Source organism: Lotus japonicus, chromosome 1 (genome assembly GCF_012489685.1).
Source record: "Lotus japonicus ecotype B-129 chromosome 1, LjGifu_v1.2".
Classification (NCBI taxonomy): Eukaryota; Viridiplantae; Streptophyta; class Magnoliopsida; order Fabales; family Fabaceae; genus Lotus; species Lotus japonicus.
In genome coordinates, this window is record NC_080041.1 from 83,576,214 (window position 1) to 83,593,554 (window position 17,341).

At 36.7% G+C, this 17,341-nt stretch overlaps 3 protein-coding genes across 5 annotated transcripts; 2 read left to right on the top strand and 1 right to left on the bottom strand.

The window, feature by feature from the left end:
* Nucleotides 1-219: 219 nt before the first annotated feature.
* LOC130723255 (zinc finger protein ZAT10-like) lies at nucleotides 220-1,248 on the bottom strand. Its single transcript, XM_057574230.1, has one exon. It carries the CDS (start codon nucleotides 1,130-1,132, stop codon nucleotides 422-424), a length of 711 nt encoding a protein of 236 aa, XP_057430213.1. The 5' UTR covers nucleotides 1,133-1,248; the 3' UTR covers nucleotides 220-421.
* Nucleotides 1,249-4,610: 3,362 nt separating this feature from the next.
* LOC130723261 (adenine phosphoribosyltransferase 1, chloroplastic-like) lies at nucleotides 4,611-8,162 on the top strand. 3 transcript variants are annotated; one of them, XM_057574249.1, is made up of 7 exons: nucleotides 4,611-4,870; nucleotides 4,975-5,052; nucleotides 5,185-5,295; nucleotides 6,262-6,354; nucleotides 6,596-6,745; nucleotides 7,198-7,256; nucleotides 7,750-8,162. In XM_057574249.1, exons 1-7 carry the CDS (start codon nucleotides 4,666-4,668, stop codon nucleotides 7,801-7,803), a joined length of 750 nt encoding a protein of 249 aa, XP_057430232.1. In that variant the 5' UTR covers nucleotides 4,611-4,665; the 3' UTR covers nucleotides 7,804-8,162. The 3 variants fall into 3 exon arrangements, with proteins under 3 accessions (XP_057430232.1, XP_057430224.1, XP_057430241.1); XM_057574241.1 differs by having other exon boundaries at nucleotides 4,620-4,870; nucleotides 4,972-5,052; XM_057574258.1 differs by having other exon boundaries at nucleotides 4,680-4,881; nucleotides 4,972-5,052.
* Nucleotides 8,163-10,128: 1,966 nt separating this feature from the next.
* LOC130723285 (uncharacterized) lies at nucleotides 10,129-17,016 on the top strand. The gene is made up of 9 exons (XM_057574277.1): nucleotides 10,129-10,614; nucleotides 10,758-10,917; nucleotides 11,027-11,088; nucleotides 12,114-12,208; nucleotides 12,461-12,574; nucleotides 13,475-13,540; nucleotides 14,343-14,440; nucleotides 14,650-15,068; nucleotides 15,322-17,016. Exons 1-9 carry the CDS (start codon nucleotides 10,263-10,265, stop codon nucleotides 16,512-16,514), a joined length of 2,559 nt encoding a protein of 852 aa, XP_057430260.1. The 5' UTR covers nucleotides 10,129-10,262; the 3' UTR covers nucleotides 16,515-17,016.
* The last annotated feature ends 325 nt before the right edge of the window (nucleotides 17,017-17,341 follow it).

The window sequence follows — 17,341 nt, forward strand, 5'->3', positions numbered from 1 at the left end:
GGTGAAAATATCATATGGCTAAAACAAATTATATTTTCAATTGATACTTATTAGTACTTATAAAGTAGTTAGTGGACAACGTGCGAACCCAACTGTAAAAACGGTCACTCACACAGACCTTGCCGCCAGTTAAATAGGTAGATTAGTCATCATTAAAATCATCGATCACAATTAGGCAAGGCATGAATATGATAAAGCAAAGTTAATTAAATAGATAGATTGAATAAATGAATTGAATTATATGATAATGAATGACTGTCAAAATACAATGTAGAAGAAATCCTAAAACCAGCTAATAAGCTCCAAGTCCAGCTAGCTAGCTAGCTACTGTATATGTACAAGAACAAATCAAATCCCAATTCCCAAACAATTGAAAAGCTAATTAAGCACTAATTAACTTTGATCTAAATGCATTAATTAATTAATAATAATGAGGGATTTCAATCTTGGGCAAAAGACGTGGCTTCTTCGAAGGCAGGGGACTGGAAACCTCTTCTTCCACGAAAAATTTGCTGGCGGAGAAGTCCGGAAAAGCCGGCAGGTTCAGATCGAAGTTGCGCTGGTGGCTGTGTGTGGATCCCACACCTTCCGATGCGGTGGCTGTGGCGGTGCTACTAGCACCACCACCGCCTTCATAGTGGCAACGCTTGTGTCCTCCCAAGGCCTGTCCTGTAGGGAAGGATTTCTGGCAGATGGAGCACTGGTGGACCTTGCCTCCACCGTTGGAGGCAGAGCTGGTGGTCACGGCGGAGGAGGTGGAGTGGTCCTCAGCGGCGGCGCCGGCGAGTTTCCGGTGGCTGGCCTTGTGTCCGCCAAGGGCTTGGTAAGAGGGGAAGGTTTTTTCGCAGACAGAGCACTTGTAACTGAGCTTTTCAGCGGTTACCGGTGCCGGACGAGACAGAGTGAGCTTGGGTGTTACGGCGGTGCTGCCGCGAGCGAGCATGATGAGGCAGAGAGCGAGATACTCTTCCTCCGTGCAGGAAGCGTGGTTGTGATGGCTGTCCGTGCGAGAACGCTTGGAACGCTTTCTCTTCGCCCACGGTGCGTCGACCATGTAGCTGTGGTTCGGTTCCTGGAAGGGAGTGAAGGTTGGAGCGGCGGTGGTTGGTGATTTAAGAGCTTCCATAGCCATCTGAATCTGAAAGAGAGTTGTGTAATTGAAAGAGGTGAGAATTGTGTGAGGGGGTGTGGTTATTATTGTGTGATGTGTTGTGTTTTCAGTTAGAAGTAGTGTGTGAGTGAAGGTTGGGTGAGTTGGTTTTTATATTAAGAGGTGTGAGTGATCAGATCGAGTTGGATGGAAGTTGCGTGAAAGGTGCTGAGAATTGAGGCCTCACACTCTTTTAATAGAATAATATTTATATTTATTTTAAATTAAGAAATGGGGACAATTCAGAGAATGTGAAGAAGAGTGGAGCACGTGTTTTAATTATGAGTATAGTTTTCTCCGTAGCCAGTCGACTTTTAAGAGCCCGTTTGGTTTTCAGTTGAGTTAATGTGAAAGCACATTCACTCAATTCAATAAGTGTATTTCGTTGGTTGAATGTGCGTTAGAAATCGTAATGCCAAATTCCAATGTTTCAAACCGATTTCTTAACTGAAACCAAATAGACACTAAATTGACAGTCAAATAAGGTGGTAGTGAATTAGTGAAAGAGGTGAAGAAAGAAGTAACCAAGACTGGTTCGAAGTTGTGAAGTTTCAAAGTCAAACTCTGTAAATAGTAAAAGGAGGATGGAGGGAACGCGGCCGGAAGTGCAGTGTTATCTGTTGACAGCCGCCAGTGGACCAGTGGGAGTAGCCACCGACGACTTTTCTTAGTCAATGTCTTAACTCTTAAGGGCCGACCTTTATAGCTAAGCTAAGCACTGTTTGGCAAATTGCATTAAAAAATATGATCAATATGGAGGCACCGCCATATGGTTTGTTAGGAAGTTGGTATGATTGGAGCAGGCAGATCACATGAGTGAGTGAGTATGTGGGGGAGAAACAAGTGTCACCAACACCAATTGGAGTACTGCACTTGTAGTGGACTAGTGGGACTATTAATTTATTAATTACCCATAATTTTTTTAAGAGAAAAGATTATTTAAGTTTTTTAGCTACCAAAACACGTTTGAGGCATGGGGCACACATATAGTGATATAGGCTATAGCTGTTCAACAATGCTCAATGAAACATATTTTTTGCTATTATGTTTGGCTTTTAAATTCTAACGGAGGACAGTAATTTACTGCCATACATGAGGATGGGTTAAAAAGAGTTTCACAGTCATCATAGTCATGTCATGTGTGTTAAAATTCATTTATGCTATGCAGAACTTTCGGTATTAATTGTATTGAAAGTGAAATCCATTTGATGATAGAAGGACGAAGTTGAAAATTTGTTTACATTAGGATTTGAGTTGACATTTGACTCAAGTTCGTTTTAGTACAATTAGCTAGCGCTAGGGATAAGGTTATGACTGGAGGAAACAAATGCAAGTTCATTTCCTCTTCAATTCCTCCATTCATACAAGATAAAGAGTCTAGAAACCATGGGAATGGCCATAAGATATTTGTGAAAGCTAGGACGAAGCATCCGAATTCACACGTGCACTTGTGAAGCCATTTTTCTCTTGTTTTTCAATTGCTCCTACCCATTGTCATCTGTTAATATATGAACCAAAATTGCTTGTTTAGTTACAAATAAAGACAAACAACACTCTTATATTAGATGGGATGGGAGTCATGCCGCTCGTATGTGCATATGTCATGCCAAGGCAATACTAGTACAAATAAATAAATACACAAGACCTATATATTTTGAAAAACATATTTTAGTTAAAAAGAATTGGCTCACACAATTCAAAGATCTTTTTAGCATATTTAAATAAATATAATTAGTATACATATATGTAAGCATTACTATTGTTGACATGTTAGAATTTCATTAAAATGTCTAGATATTATATATTTGTTTATTCATGAAAATAACAGACAAATATATGTATTTAAAGAGCAATTTGAAAACTTCGATATGGTCTTCTATGGTTTTTTTTAAGTCTAGTGGTTTATAAGCAATGAAAATATGCTTTGCTTAATTTACGTGTCATGGTGCTCAAACGGAGAGAAAACTCAAGTTATCCGGTGATAACTTAAAGGATCAATGTTTCGGTGAACAATGAGATTAAGAAGTGTCAAAAATCACTCTTTGAAATGTTGATGTTGATAGAAACAGAAATGAACATAAGTTAAAAAGAACTTGCATGGAAAATTGAAGAAATAAACTCCAATTGATTGAAAGACAACAGGAAAAACAGTAGGAGATCCTGTTTACATCTGACTCTTAGTAGTCATGTGGCCTAACTCCTATTTTCAGAGTGTTTTGTAGTAAGATGACCAACTTTTTTCTTGAACTATAAACTCCTATTTATATTAATCACAAGATAACTGCGACTCAAATTTAGCATATGAAAATAAAGCAAAGAAAAATTGCATAATCTGTTTTTCATTTGGTATGATTATGATGCTCTGAGCTATGCACCATGCTTCAAACTCAACAAATGCATATTTGAGTCCGTTAATTACTCAAAGACATGGGTTGATTCTCTTGACATGGGCAGGTGCTCTTCTCTAGACATAACGTGCCTTTGACCATGAATGTTCCGAATTTGGATGTGACTTTGAATGACCCTGAAAACTATTGTCTTGGCCTGAATTAGACGACTATAGGGCATTGGCGTCTAAGACCGTCATTATTCTTGAACAAGAGTCCTTGAAACCTCAACTTGCAAGCTTTATATGTGTGACTTCTAATTGGCCTAAAGCCCGAACCATGTTGTTTTCCTTACTCTTCTTCAAATTGCCTCCATATAGGCATCCTTTGAATTTGGCCTTTGCTTTTATTTTATGGCCTAGCCTCTGAAATAACTTCTCAAACCTTATTTATTTTCAGTCCCTGCGAACGACCATCGTGTCTGGTTTCTCGTCGTCCATCTGCTTCTTAAAGACTCTTGTGCATATAAGAACAACTTCTCATCCTCACTCGACCCACACTTGAACCAAAATACCCTTTCACAATCCTTTTTTTTAATTAATGGAATTAAAATATTGAAAATTCCTCTCATCATTACCCAAAGAAGAAGAAATTTGGAGGTGCATACCTAGACCGGTACACTGAATCAATGAATTGCAAATTGCCACATTTTCCCCAACAAATTGCAACTTAAAAGAGATCTTCAGTTTAGCGATTTTTTAGGTACTCATTTAAAATTGAGAAGTTTTATGTCTTTTGAACTTTTTATGTGATACAATCTTCTAAAATATTTTTTTGTAATTTATAAGTATTGTCCAAATGACTCTATTTAAAGTTTGGGCTAAATCACCCTAGTTCTAGTGCACCAAATATATTTAACATAAATAATAAAATATAAAATTATAGCAAACTCATCTAAAATTCACCTAAGACTATAGTTATTTGACCAAAACTTTGTTTAGGATAATTTACACAACCCAATTAACAATTTATTCATAAATACTTAAAACTTTTGAAGCCCTCTAGTACTTTATTTTAAGGGTAACGTCCCTTAAATATTTAATTTTTTCTTTGTTCCTACAATGATATGATACATGACCCATAGCATAGATTAGGAAAGTGAAATTGAAAACATTAAGAGAAAAGAGAATGCAGTCAAGTAGGGTGCTCTTGTGCTCATCCACCAATTCATTGTCGGGGTCAGCCGTCACTCCCACACTTGCCTCTTTTCCCAGATTCCCAGCACCACTCTCAGCAAAGATCGCAAACTCAACATCATCATCATCATCATCCTCCTCGATTCGCTTCCAAAATTCTCCACCACTCCGCTCCACTGCTTCTTCTTCTTCTTCCTGTACAGTAACAGTAGTTCCCTCTTTCTCTCTGATCTAATTTTTCCATCTTCACTGTTTTTCTCTCTCGTAACGGTTCTTCCTCTTCCTGTGTTTGGTTCAGCAGCGAATATGGCTTCGCAAGACCCGCGCATAGCAACAATCTCCTCTGCGATCCGAGTCATTCCTGATTTTCCCAAGCCAGGTAGGTCAATAGTCAATACTCTTTTTCTGATTTCTGATTTGTTTTTGTTGAATGTTGTGATGTGGTTTGGTTATATGATTTTGATTGAATTGCATTCGTTGTTTGTGAATTGAATTGTGTTGTGCCTATCAGGTATCATGTTCCAGGATATAACCACTCTGCTTCTTGATCCCAAGGCTTTCAAGGATACCATTGACTTGTTTGTTGAGAGGTACAGAGATCAAAACATTTCTGTTGTCGCAGGTACTGTCCCCCATACCACACTCCCTGGCCTTATTTCAATTCTATATGTAATTCCATGTTTAGGGTGTGTGTGGGTAAACACCTTAACTTCTTATTCATAAGCTAATTTGAACAACTTATGAAAATAACCTCAAAACAACTTATAGGTACGGCATAAGGCTCTCACAAACACTTGCATTAAACTCAAATCAGCTCTTCCAAATGGGGCCTTAGTTGGTCTTTATCAACTTATGATCATCTTGTGAATGATGCCCAGATTCCGTTAAAATAACTGAGTTTCTCAGTTTCTGTTTGTTGTTGTTCTAAATCCTTTTCCATCAGGGCAAGGGGAGTTTTGAGTTTCCGTCGTCACTCACTCGTTAACAATGGAGAATAATCTAAACAAGGCTTAACTTAGTACACTATCATATGTTCAGCTTTTGATATTATGATAATCAACACTCCTGGCTCTTTCTTTATAACAATTTCTAATCTACAATTTTTGATAAATGGAAGCATTGTTTTGTTTTTCCTATGGGCAGCACAAGTCGTTATTGTTTCCTTCTCTTGAAGGGTTTCAGATAAATTGTTTTTATGGTCAACAATTTCTAATCTGCTACTATTATAAATGGCGGCATTGTTTCCTTGCCTATGGGAATGAGTTATTCCTGTGTCTTTCTCTTGATGGGTTTCGTGTACCATGTTCATAATGCTTACTGGCATGATCTCGGGAATGACAAAATTTTGGGCACTTGTTTGAGGATTACATTGCGTAATTCATTCATTTCTATGGTTTCCATACAAACTGGGATATTTTATGATTCCAACATCAGAAGATAGTAGAAGCAAAGTTAGTTTACCAATCAGCACCCAAGTCATTAAAATTCTGGATGGTTCAGTTTTATATTGTTGTTTTTGGTATCTGCTCAATATAAGTTACTAATTTGTGTCTCATTTACTCATAGCTTTATTTATGACATGATGCAGGCGTTGAAGCAAGAGGTTTTATATTTGGCCCTCCCATTGCATTAGCCATTGGTGCAAAATTTGTCCCCATGAGGAAACCCAAGAAATTGCCAGGTACATGTTTTGCGCCTTTCTTTTGAAATAAATGCATTTAACCTTATCAGGATTTCCTACTAGCAGTTAGCATATAATTTTTGGTTGGAGGCCTTTGAATATCTGAATTGCATATGGTCTTCTAATTTTAATATTTGTGTACTTCACTATGCAAATTCAGTTGTTGAAAGTTCTTGAATATTATGTGACGGGGGAAGATCTTTGATTTGTCTGAATGGTTGTATTTTTATTATTTTTTCAGGACCGGTTATCTCAGAAGAGTATTCGTTGGAGTATGGAACTGATAAAATTGAGATGCACGTGGGGGCTGTACAAGCTGGAGAACGAGCCTTGATCATAGATGATCTTATTGCTACTGGAGGAACGTTAAGTGCTGCAATTAGGCTACTAGGTAACGTTGCAACATGATTGCTTAATTGGCTGTGCATTCTATGTATGAGCTTGTCCCAGCCTAGATACCCACTTCCTTGTTTTGTTTCATATGATGGGTCTATCTCCTTAATGAAATGAGGGTTTGTGTGTCTTACATTGTAAAAAGAATATGTAGTTTTCTTTATGGATTAAAAGCCTTTAGAAGTTTTTGAAATGAGCAAATATGGGCTTAACTGCTACTGAATCGGGAAAAAAAATCATCCTATCAAAGTTAGCAGAATCATGATTTTCTTTCTTATGCATATGTGAATTATCATTATTATGGAGACAATTGGATAACCTATACCTGGGTAACAGAATCATGATTTTCTGTTTTACTTGGAAGTGTGTTTGTTTTATATAATGTTTGATGCTTAACTTGAGCATTTGAATACATTCTTAGTTGTTCTGTTTACACTTTCTTTATTGCAGAACGTGTTGAGGTGCAAGTTGTTGAGTGTGCTTGTGTGATTGAATTACCAGAGTTAAAGGTACCACCTTACACATATATATCTCCTTGGCTAATTGTTTTGCCTACTTCACTTCTTCTGCATATACTTTTCGTGACTATTTATTTTTTGTTTCGTAAAAAATAAACACTGAAATCTGGAGGACAGTTATCTTTGTAAGTTACATTTTACATTTGAGAAACTCAAGCAATATGAGCAGAAATAAATAACGATACTAAAATTTGAATTGTATCTTCAAATTTTGTTTTCTAAAGAGACATTAATTTCAACATTTCTTGCGTAGACAGAAAGTAATTTGCACACTGAGCCAATAGGAATGACTTGGTTTGATATTTTCTAGTTTAAGTACCACCTACTATGATTTGTCAAGCCAACTAGGTTTTATTAGTTTAATGGCCAAACTGAATATGCACAATGTCTACCGAAGAATGCCTCATCAATCCCTTGCATTTCTTGATTCTGGGACATGAGTTCTTTGTAATTGCTATAATTTCCTTCATGTGGCTTATTTCAGGGGCGGGAAAGGCTGGGCGACAAGGCGCTATTCGTCTTAGTTAATGGATCTTGATATTTACTCTGGTGATTGTCTTTTAGTTATTAACCATTTGAGATGGCTCTTGGGGGTTATACGCTTAGTTCTACTTAATTTTCCTTTTAAACTTTCTATGTGCCGCTTTTGGTTTGAAACTCTTAATTTATAGTGAAGAGCCATTTGAGAGCTCAGGCTCGAGTTCCATGCAACATTACCCTATTTTTATATTGAGGAAATGATGGCTGTAATAAAGTTCTTGTTTGCCATTTGGTATCACAAGATCCTAAGTTTAGGATTATTATTATACTATGAGTTGTATTGGGAACGTGAATCCTACATGATGGATTTGGGTCCCCTGTGGTTTCAAAATATATCACCGGGACCATTTGATATTATTTAGTACTTGCAAGGCTTTTTCTCTATGCTCAACCGGTAATCAAATAATTCACTTGTGTATCATGAGCTTACATGTATCCTAATAATATAGTACATGGTTGAATTATTCATTTTAACCCCTTATTCTTTTCTTCTATTGCTACCTTTTTCAAGATGATCTCAGAGGAATTTCTCTTTTCCCCTGTTTGAGGAAAATTGATAAGAATTCAAAACAAATGACCTTTTATGCTTTATCAATATGGTTGTCAACAACATATCATAAGGAATTTGATCAACCATTTTATATACAATATCGAGAAGTACTGCTTGTGCAACCTCAATATCGACAAGCCTATTAGCTAAGTGGCAATTGTCACATACAATACCGCCACATGCTTCTTGCGGGTTTTCATAACCTTTCCAGGCAAAAATCAGATATGCATTTGAACTTTCTAGGCAAAAATCAGATATGCATTTGAAATAGGTGCTTGAATTATTATAATATTCCACGATCTTTACTGAAATGGGGATACAGAAAGGTAGTAATAGCCTCTGAGCCACTGATTTGATAAGAACTTTCCTTCCATCCGTGGGCAAGAACCGTTCCTTCCAATGTTTCAGCTTTTTCCACACCATTTCTTGGATAAAATAAAAAACCTGCTGTTTTGATATCCCAACAAAGGTCGGTGACCCAAGGTACTTCGAATGAATGTCAACTATGCCTTAGTAAGCAACCAACTTTGAAGGACATGTTAAGATCAGAAAAAATCTCTACACACAAAATAAAATGATAGGAAGAGAGAGGGGCTCTTGTCTCAAATCTCTTGAGGCATGATAAATTCTCCTTGGACTCCCATTCAAGAGAACTTAGAAGCTAGCAGAAGAAATGCACCTTATGATCATCAGTTGTGTCAACTTTAGTGGGAACCCATAGAGAATAAGACAATCTGCAAGAAATCTCACTTAATGCAATCATAAGTTTTTGACATATCTAGCTTCAAACTCAAAAAGTCTTGTTTACCTTTATTTTTCTCATACAGTGAAATATGTAAAAAATAATCGAGACATTATCGGTGAATACACTCTTTAGAACAAACATACTCTTAAATGACATCAGAATTTGGGGAGGAATCTGTTTTGTTCTTTTGGCCAATCTTTGTGATCATTTAAATCATTACATAGCAAACAGATATTGGGCTATCGTCACATCTTGCATGTATGCTTGGGCTTGTTTATTTTAGGATTCAACACCATCATTAACCATCACAAGAATAACTTGAGATTTTGAGACCAAAAAATATTAGACCAAAAAAAGAATAACCTGAGATTTCATCCCCAATCACAGACCAATATCTTTGATAGAAGAGAGTTTGACAACTCATCTGAACCCGGAGTAGCAATATGTTCCATTTGTTAAAAAGTTGCCCATATCTTCTCTCTTTTGTACTCAACTTCTAGAGTCACCATCGTCTCCTATATGACTCTCCCCATCACTGCGTTTCAAGACTCATGAGCATCCATTCGAGATAACAAGTTGCCCATATGATACTCACGTGCTTTCCTCTCTCCTCAGATCTCATTTTTCTCTCCAACTAGACGTTCACGTAAGCCTCCTCCATTAAGAAATAAACGGTAGGACTAACGTTGCACACGACCTACAACGTCGGGGACCATCCATGTAATTAAATTAGGTGGGGGACCAAAATCGTGACATTGGTAAACATCGGGGACCAAAGTTGTAATTAAGCCTTATTTCAATTTATGTCTCAAACAAGTTAAAGAATATTGAAACAGTTTAATTTTCTTACACCCTCCCTATTTCCCATCAAACAGTCAACATATAAGTGGAAATAACATAATTGTCAAAATGACCTAGATAAGTTTATCCAATTTATATACTTCTCTACTAATTTTTTTTAAATAAAACTTTATCAATAATAAATTATCAAATAATCAGTGAAGTCTATAATTAAAATATCTCTTTTGTAAAATTTTCCAGCATCCACTAACCCAACCCTGGCTTGAGGTGCCATTGATTGAGTGTGTGTCGCTTTTCCTTCTTCATAGATAGCAATTACGTATTCGACAACACTTGTTGATCGTTTCTGTTTCTGATAACAATGTCGAATCGATTCAGTCAAGGAAGGCAAGACACTAGTACCAACAACAACAACAACAAGGGTTTCAACAAATCACACAAGAAATTTCTCCCCAAAAACCCCAACCCGAAACCAACCCTTTCAGCTTCCCTCAGAGAATCTGGTTCCGGTAGCAGTAGCGGTAATCCGTCAGGTAGCGACGTTGGCAATGGCAATTTCGTCAAATACTTGCCGCAAGACGAGGCTGTGGCAGCTGGTCTTGGCGCTGAGGATGGCGGTTTGGATCCCATCGAATCTCAGAGAGTCGTTGATCTTCTCAATTCTGAGTTGTCTCGGTTGCTCAAGTTGAAACCTAAAGAATTCTGGAAACAAGGTTTGCACTCCAATTCACTGTATCATATTCATGCTAAAAACTGCTTTTGATTCTGCATAACATGCACTGTTAGAATATCTGGAGTCTTTGTGTTGTTGTTATCATGTTTTGGTTATCGAATTCTATTTCTATTGTATTTGCAGTGGCTGCTGACACCTCCTTGCATGCGTTTCTGGATAGCTTCTTGCAATTTAGGAGCAGGTGGTATGATTTCCCTCACCGTGGGGTTAAAGGGATTCTTGCAGGTGTTATTGTTGGAGAGATTGATTTGAGTCGCCGCGTGTTCATGGTATTGTATCGAATGTAAGTTTTTTTATAAGGTGGCATGAACTTGGAAGTTGGAATACACTGATTTGTACTCTATTTGGTTTAATCTTCCATGACTTATAATGCCGTGCCATGTATCTTGCAGTTCTTCCAATAAAGATCCTGGTGGTCGGCCTGCTGATACACTCAGTTCTAGAGACCATGGAGGTGTGATCTCCCTTATCCTTTTTCTAGTTTGTTGACAATTAAACTCATTTTAGCAGAGCATACAATGCACGGTGTTTACTTCATTTCGCCGCCTTGAAAGGACGCATACGACACGTGAACTGATATAAAGCACATAAAAGTAGTACTATAAATTAATAGAAAAACACACATGTTAAAGTAGAATAACAAATCCATATTCTAGAAGTTAGAATGAGGTATTATATAGTTTTGACACAATAAAATTATATTCTTTATCTAATTATTGTGATATTCCCATATGTATTGGTAAGTTTTCAATAAAAAAAAGTAAAAAAAGTGAAATATCAGTAAAAGTGTCCATGAAATGTTACGTGTCCGAAACGGTTATGACACGATACAGATATGCCACATACGGTTACTACTTTGAAGCAGTGTTGTCAAATAGCAGATATCGCGGCGCTATAACGTAGCGCTCTGAGGGCTCACCGCTATCCCTATTTGCCACTATTTTTTGCTCTGAGGGCTTGATGTAGTGGATTTTTGGCTTTCTGCAATCCACGATTAACAACATTGCTTTGAAGTCTCCGTGCTTACTTGGCCGCCTTTATATGGTTTTGTTGTAATTTATTACTTGTATCTAGCAAATACTGCTCACCTTTATGTTGTGCGCATCTGTGGGCTCCATTTAATCTTAGTGTAGCCAGAGATTGGAACTTTTTTTTCCTGGTTTATTATTTTTTTAATTTTTTTGATCATCCCTTGGAATTAAGCTTTGCACTTACCATTAATTTTACTGACATGTTAGAAATCACGGGCTTGTCGTCTATAAAACTTGTCAGTCTCAGGCAACGGGGGCAATTAATTCTTAAAATGTGCTTTGGGCATGTTGCATCTTTAACTAGTAGTTTCTGTGATTGATAGAGTATAATAATATAACATCTCACATTTACTGATGTATTGTTTGGGAAAATTATTCATGTTGGGCAGTTACCTTGTATTTTGTTTATGTATACGGATTCACTGTTGTTCACTAATATTGCCTGTAGTTCTTTTGCAGGAGAAGAAGTTGCTTGAACTGCCGAAGTTGTTAGATATATGTGCCATATACTATCATGAAAATGAAGAATTGACAAGATTGCTGGTAAGCATATGTAATTTTTAGAGGATCATTAATAACTTAGCATCCCTTAACGGCAGTGTATATTCTTATATTGCTTTAGGCATCATTAGGTTCAATAAATATAGCTTTTAAGAAGAATTATCTCGGAGGTGATGGTTTTTCCTTCACAATTTTCTATATTAAGATTAAAAAACACTTCTATACTACTGTTCCTTTAAGGTGCATTTAACTTGTCTTTCTTACTTTTCTCTCTTACTCACTTACATCTTTCAGGTTAGAAATGCTTTGAGTGCTCAGCCTTGGATCCATAATAGTTTGCCTTCAGTAATATCCCATTTTATGGGTATTGTCAGCACAATGCACGAACGTTGCAGTTCTTCATTGGAGGTATTCTTGTAATTTGACTGAGCATAAATGTGATATATCTATGAGTTTTTTTTTACTGTCTTTAACTAAGCAAGTCAAGTCTATTTGAGAGTTTTGGTCGAGTTGAGTCATATTATTAGGTAATTTGATAAGTATAATTTTGGTTTTCAACGAACTGCTTTAGTCCATAATACTTGCATAAAGTCACTTGATGGGCATCTTCTCTATATTTCAGTCCTTTTCATTTATTTGTTTGGGTTTTGTTTTCATATTTCTCGCCGAACAATGAAATAGAAATGGATTGCATATTTAATTTTTTGTGATCCATATAACCCATTAGGATGTGAAAGTAGAAAGGCCAACCACAATTTTGATTTGCTTTCTGTTAGAGTAATATGGAGTCCTTATTTAGTTATCCTATGCCAAAAAGTGGCTACTCTTTATTGTTAGAATTCACACTTCCAATACAAGTATAGTGTGCAAAAAGATATTTCAGGACAGGCCCATGTTCTGTTTGGTGATATGTGCTAAAGGAAACTTATATAGAAGATGTGTATAGCTTACAGTATCTGTATTGTTTGGACTTATGTATAGAACATACATCTTTTGGTCTTATAAAATATTAATTATTAATTCGCATTCCCTGTCTTAGAGCTAGAATAATTGACCATGTAAAAGTATGAATCCTGGTCGTTTTTATTCTTTACATTCCATTTGAACTTCCTTTTGGCATATGTTATGTCTGATGACCTTATTTCTCTCGTTTCCATAAATTATTTGACTTGTTTATAATGAATAAATGCATAAAAAAATCTTTAAAATAATTATTTATAATTTACTGAATCATGAAAGAAAGTTTGTATGTATATTTATTGTATAAAGAAAAAGTTCTGATAAAAACTAAAATTTTCTTTTATACAGGTCTTATTTTCTTCTGGAAGTCCTGATAACCAGAATGCAACTTTTCTTCAAGCTGATCTACTGGAGGCAAGTTGCTTCATATTTTTTTCTCTTGGTAAATGAGTTGCGACTCAGTTTATGCATTTCCCGGTATGCATTTGGGTACTTGTGGGTACGCACCTATTTACCATAATAATTCTTCAAACAAACAATTTTTTGTACTTGTTGAATACTTCTTGGATACAGGCAATACCCCTACCTGCATAATATTTATAAAAAATCTTGTTTCACGTACCTGGTAACGGTACTGGTACTTTATCCATTTAACATAGGACATAATCTTCTATTATGAGGTGAGGGATCAACCAGATATCGCAAGCTTCAAATCATTTATCTGTAAGTTTAATTTTCTTTGACCACGGAGAAGTGAATTGCTTAGCCTAGATTATAGAATAACCACCCATTCATTCCCAACCAGGTACTCTTGATCATATGGCTAGGTACTAGTCTCAGCCATCTCTTTAACCTTAACCTGTCCAGCTATCGCAGGCATAATTCAGCTATGCCTGGACATTAGAAATGCTGCAGAGAACTTTGAATATATGGCACCTACTGCATATCAATTGATTTATAATATCTTTGCTACCTCACCTATACAACCCAATTTCCGCGCACAGATTTTTTATGGACAATAACTACTGCCTATACTTCAAGGCTATTCAAAGTAGAATTTCGCTGCATGCCAGGGGAATGTGTATTGGCTCTGCCATAGTTTCTTTAAATACGTAGCATTTAGATTATTCACATTGTAAGATGTTGTTGAGCCTAAATTTATCTAGTTCTTTGACATATGCAGCACAATATTGATGCTATCTGTTTTTTTGGATAGGTGATGGACTTTATAAATGATGCAATCGTATCATTGGATGCTTTTGTTAATACATTCGAACCAGCAGCTGTATTCTTCTCTTGTCCAGTGGAAATGAGGTATCTGATTGATGAAATCTTGCTTTTTATATTGAGTAAAGGCTGAATGCAATATATTTTTACAGTAAAAATATGGCTTATTATAAATCCAGTCTAGCATTCATATAAGATTTACATGATTGATTTATCCCAACAGAAACTATGATTAAGATTGGCATTTGAAAGCAATTCTAGAAAAAATGACATTTTGTTGGTCTATATAATTGTAGCTATGGGAATGAGGAACTGCTAAGTCTCCTTGCCCGATTGCATGATTCGCTAATTCCATCCTTGCAAAAGGGATTCCAAATCATTTTTGCTGACAAACAAGATGACAGAGTGTCTAATACCTTGGTTAGTTTGAAGATGTTGAGAATAAGATTGGTGAACTTTGGGTGGCAACTTTTGCACTTCTGCTATCTAAGTGATGAAGTGTTCAGAGATAGCATCCCCCTTGCTGCGGTCACGAAGATGTTTCCTGCCAATGTAGAGGACCCAGTCATCAGAGCTGATATTCTGGTTCAAACACTTAGAGAGATCAATTCAGTATCATTATGTTTTCAGGAAATCCTCCCGAAGAAAACATTTCTTCAAGATGTTGAAAGGAACTTCAATTTATTAAGCAGGATTGAGAGATTAAAGGATAATGGTAATTATCTTATATGCTAAATAACACAAGTCACTTGCATATGCTTGTATGAATATAAACATACATTACTAGGATTACTATGAGTTTTGGCAAAATGCTTGATCTAGTTAAACTTTTTAGAGGGATAATGTTTTTATCCCTTCTAAATATAAGGTGAAATTAGACCTCTCTGACCCTTCAAAACTATATTTTAACTTTTTGCAATTTTTATAGTGTGGCATATTACTTTTCTAATCTGGTTTCTCTGATTCAGGATGGATATTCATGGATGATGAACAGTTTCAATATATATCTGGGATTTTGAGTTCTCCAAAAGAGATTTCTAAGGAGTCAAGTTCTACAATGACCACTGTGCCGAACCAAGCATTGCGGATGGATGAAGATGCGGCTATTATAGAGTCAAAGATCAGTCAAATTAGGGACCTGTTCCCTGATTATGGTAAAGGGTTCTTAGCTGCCTGTCTCGAGGTTTATGACCAGAATCCAGAAGAGGTTATTCAAAGAATTTTAGAGGATACCCTTCATGAAGATCTGCGGTGCTTGGATACTTCTCTAGAGACAGTTCCACAGTCATTAGCCAAGACCACCACTGTGAGCAGAATTGATAAAGGAAAAGGTAAATTAATTGATTCTACGTCAGTGTCCTCAAATACAGTTGTTGTTAGTGGGAAGCAACAGACAGAAGCGCCATTGATGCCATCCTCTGCTCCGCTAGGGAAATTTATTAGGAAATCTAGAGCTGATGCGCCTCCTGATCTCAGTATTTTGGATAAAAAGGATGAGAAAGATGTATTGAAAACCGCTATGCTTTCACAATATGAATATGATGATGAGTATGATGACTCTTTTGATGACTTGGGTCTAAGCGTGGGGGACTCTGGATTAGAAGAAAATGAAATACTCGGTGACAAAATGAATGCAATGCCCCAATCTTGGGCAAAAGAAACTGGAAACTCCGGCCAAAATGCCCCTAATGCAAAATGGGGCTCCAAGAAAAAGCCACAGTTCTATGTCAAGGATGGTAAAAATTACAGCTACAAAGTGGCAGGTGCAACAGCAGTTGCAAATTCTGATGAGGCTTCATTACTTAATCAAGCTCAGAAAGAATTAATACATGGTCTTGGACGTGGCGGCAACCATCCTTTTGGTGCGGTGAGGAAGTTCACAGAATTCAAGGATAATGATAACCAGTCCCATGTTTCTGAAACAGAAGGCAGAGGGGTTTTGGGCAATCCTAGAAATAGGGGAAGGAATGAAGGGGGAAAACAAACTGAACCTCATCAACCACAGGAGACACAGTCTAATGGTTCTGAGATGGAAGGACAAGATCATGTTTCAAATAACAGGGGCAGAGGGAGAGGCAGAGGGAGGGGAGGTGGAAGAAGCAACCATTACAGGAAAGACCAAGCCATGAAGAAGCATTTCTCTGGATTGGGTGGTTTTTAAGTACATAAGCGAATCAACATACATACATTTCATACTTGTCGAGTTACCATACATCTGCATGTGGTCGGTAACCTTTTGGCTAGTGTCTCTACATGTGAAACCCAATTTTTGGCAGCATTGGAGTTCAATGTGGTGCATCAGAGTGCATAAAACCCTTGTCTACAGCCCTTGAGAAACATGGATCATAAACCTCAAGATATGATGCGGTTGGGGGATTCAAAAACCCTTTATATTGTGGTCCCAATTTAAAACTGCAGCTAGTAATATACAACAGATACATTCATGTTTATGCTGTTAAGAGGTTTTTCGTTTTCTTTTAGTACTCGCTGGTTAGGAGGATTGGAGTGATCTATGCATACAAAGGGAACATAATCGAACACACAATCAGCTCTCAGTGAGACCTATACAATATCAAAGTATAATGTCTGTAAAGGTTAATTCATCGTAGAATCGAATTTTGTTCAGGAGAGTTTCAAAGTATTTTAGCCTGCATTCCGTTTTAGCTTGGTCATATTAATAACTTACATAGTTATATGCACTTGGAGGTTGCTAATTTGCTTTCTTTCAATGAGCAATCAATTTTTGTATGCATTTCATCCTGTTTTAGCTCATTTTCTGTGAGATTCTTGTTTTGAGCGTTCTACTTTCTCCACTTATGGCCTTGTTTCCTTTGCCATCATGAAAAAACTTTTGCTGGATTCATTGGTGTCTCAGCAAACCTGCATGCAAATTGCAAAACTCAATAGCATTCTCATCAAGTGTTATCATAATTTGACTTTTATCTCTATTAATCTTTCAAAGAGTATAATAATGAAGTGATAAAGAAC

Bases quoted from the DNA above. Each gene is read 5' to 3' on its own strand.
- LOC130723285 (XM_057574277.1), top strand. From the start codon at position 10,263: ATGTCGAATCGATTCAGTCAAGGAAGGCAAGACACTAGTACCAACAAC. The intron at 10,918-11,026 runs GTAAGTTTTTTT...TGTATCTTGCAG, and splicing joins TTCATGGTATTGTATCGAAT to TTCTTCCAATAAAGATCCTG. The intron at 12,209-12,460 runs GTAAGCATATGT...TACATCTTTCAG, and splicing joins AAGAATTGACAAGATTGCTG to GTTAGAAATGCTTTGAGTGC.
- LOC130723261 (XM_057574241.1), top strand. From the start codon at position 4,666: ATGCAGTCAAGTAGGGTGCTCTTGTGCTCATCCACCAATTCATTGTCG. The intron at 4,871-4,971 runs GTACAGTAACAG...TGTTTGGTTCAG, and splicing joins TGCTTCTTCTTCTTCTTCCT to CAGCGAATATGGCTTCGCAA. The intron at 5,296-6,261 runs GTACTGTCCCCC...GACATGATGCAG, and splicing joins AAACATTTCTGTTGTCGCAG to GCGTTGAAGCAAGAGGTTTT.
- LOC130723255 (XM_057574230.1), bottom strand. From the start codon at position 1,132: ATGGCTATGGAAGCTCTTAAATCACCAACCACCGCCGCTCCAACCTTC.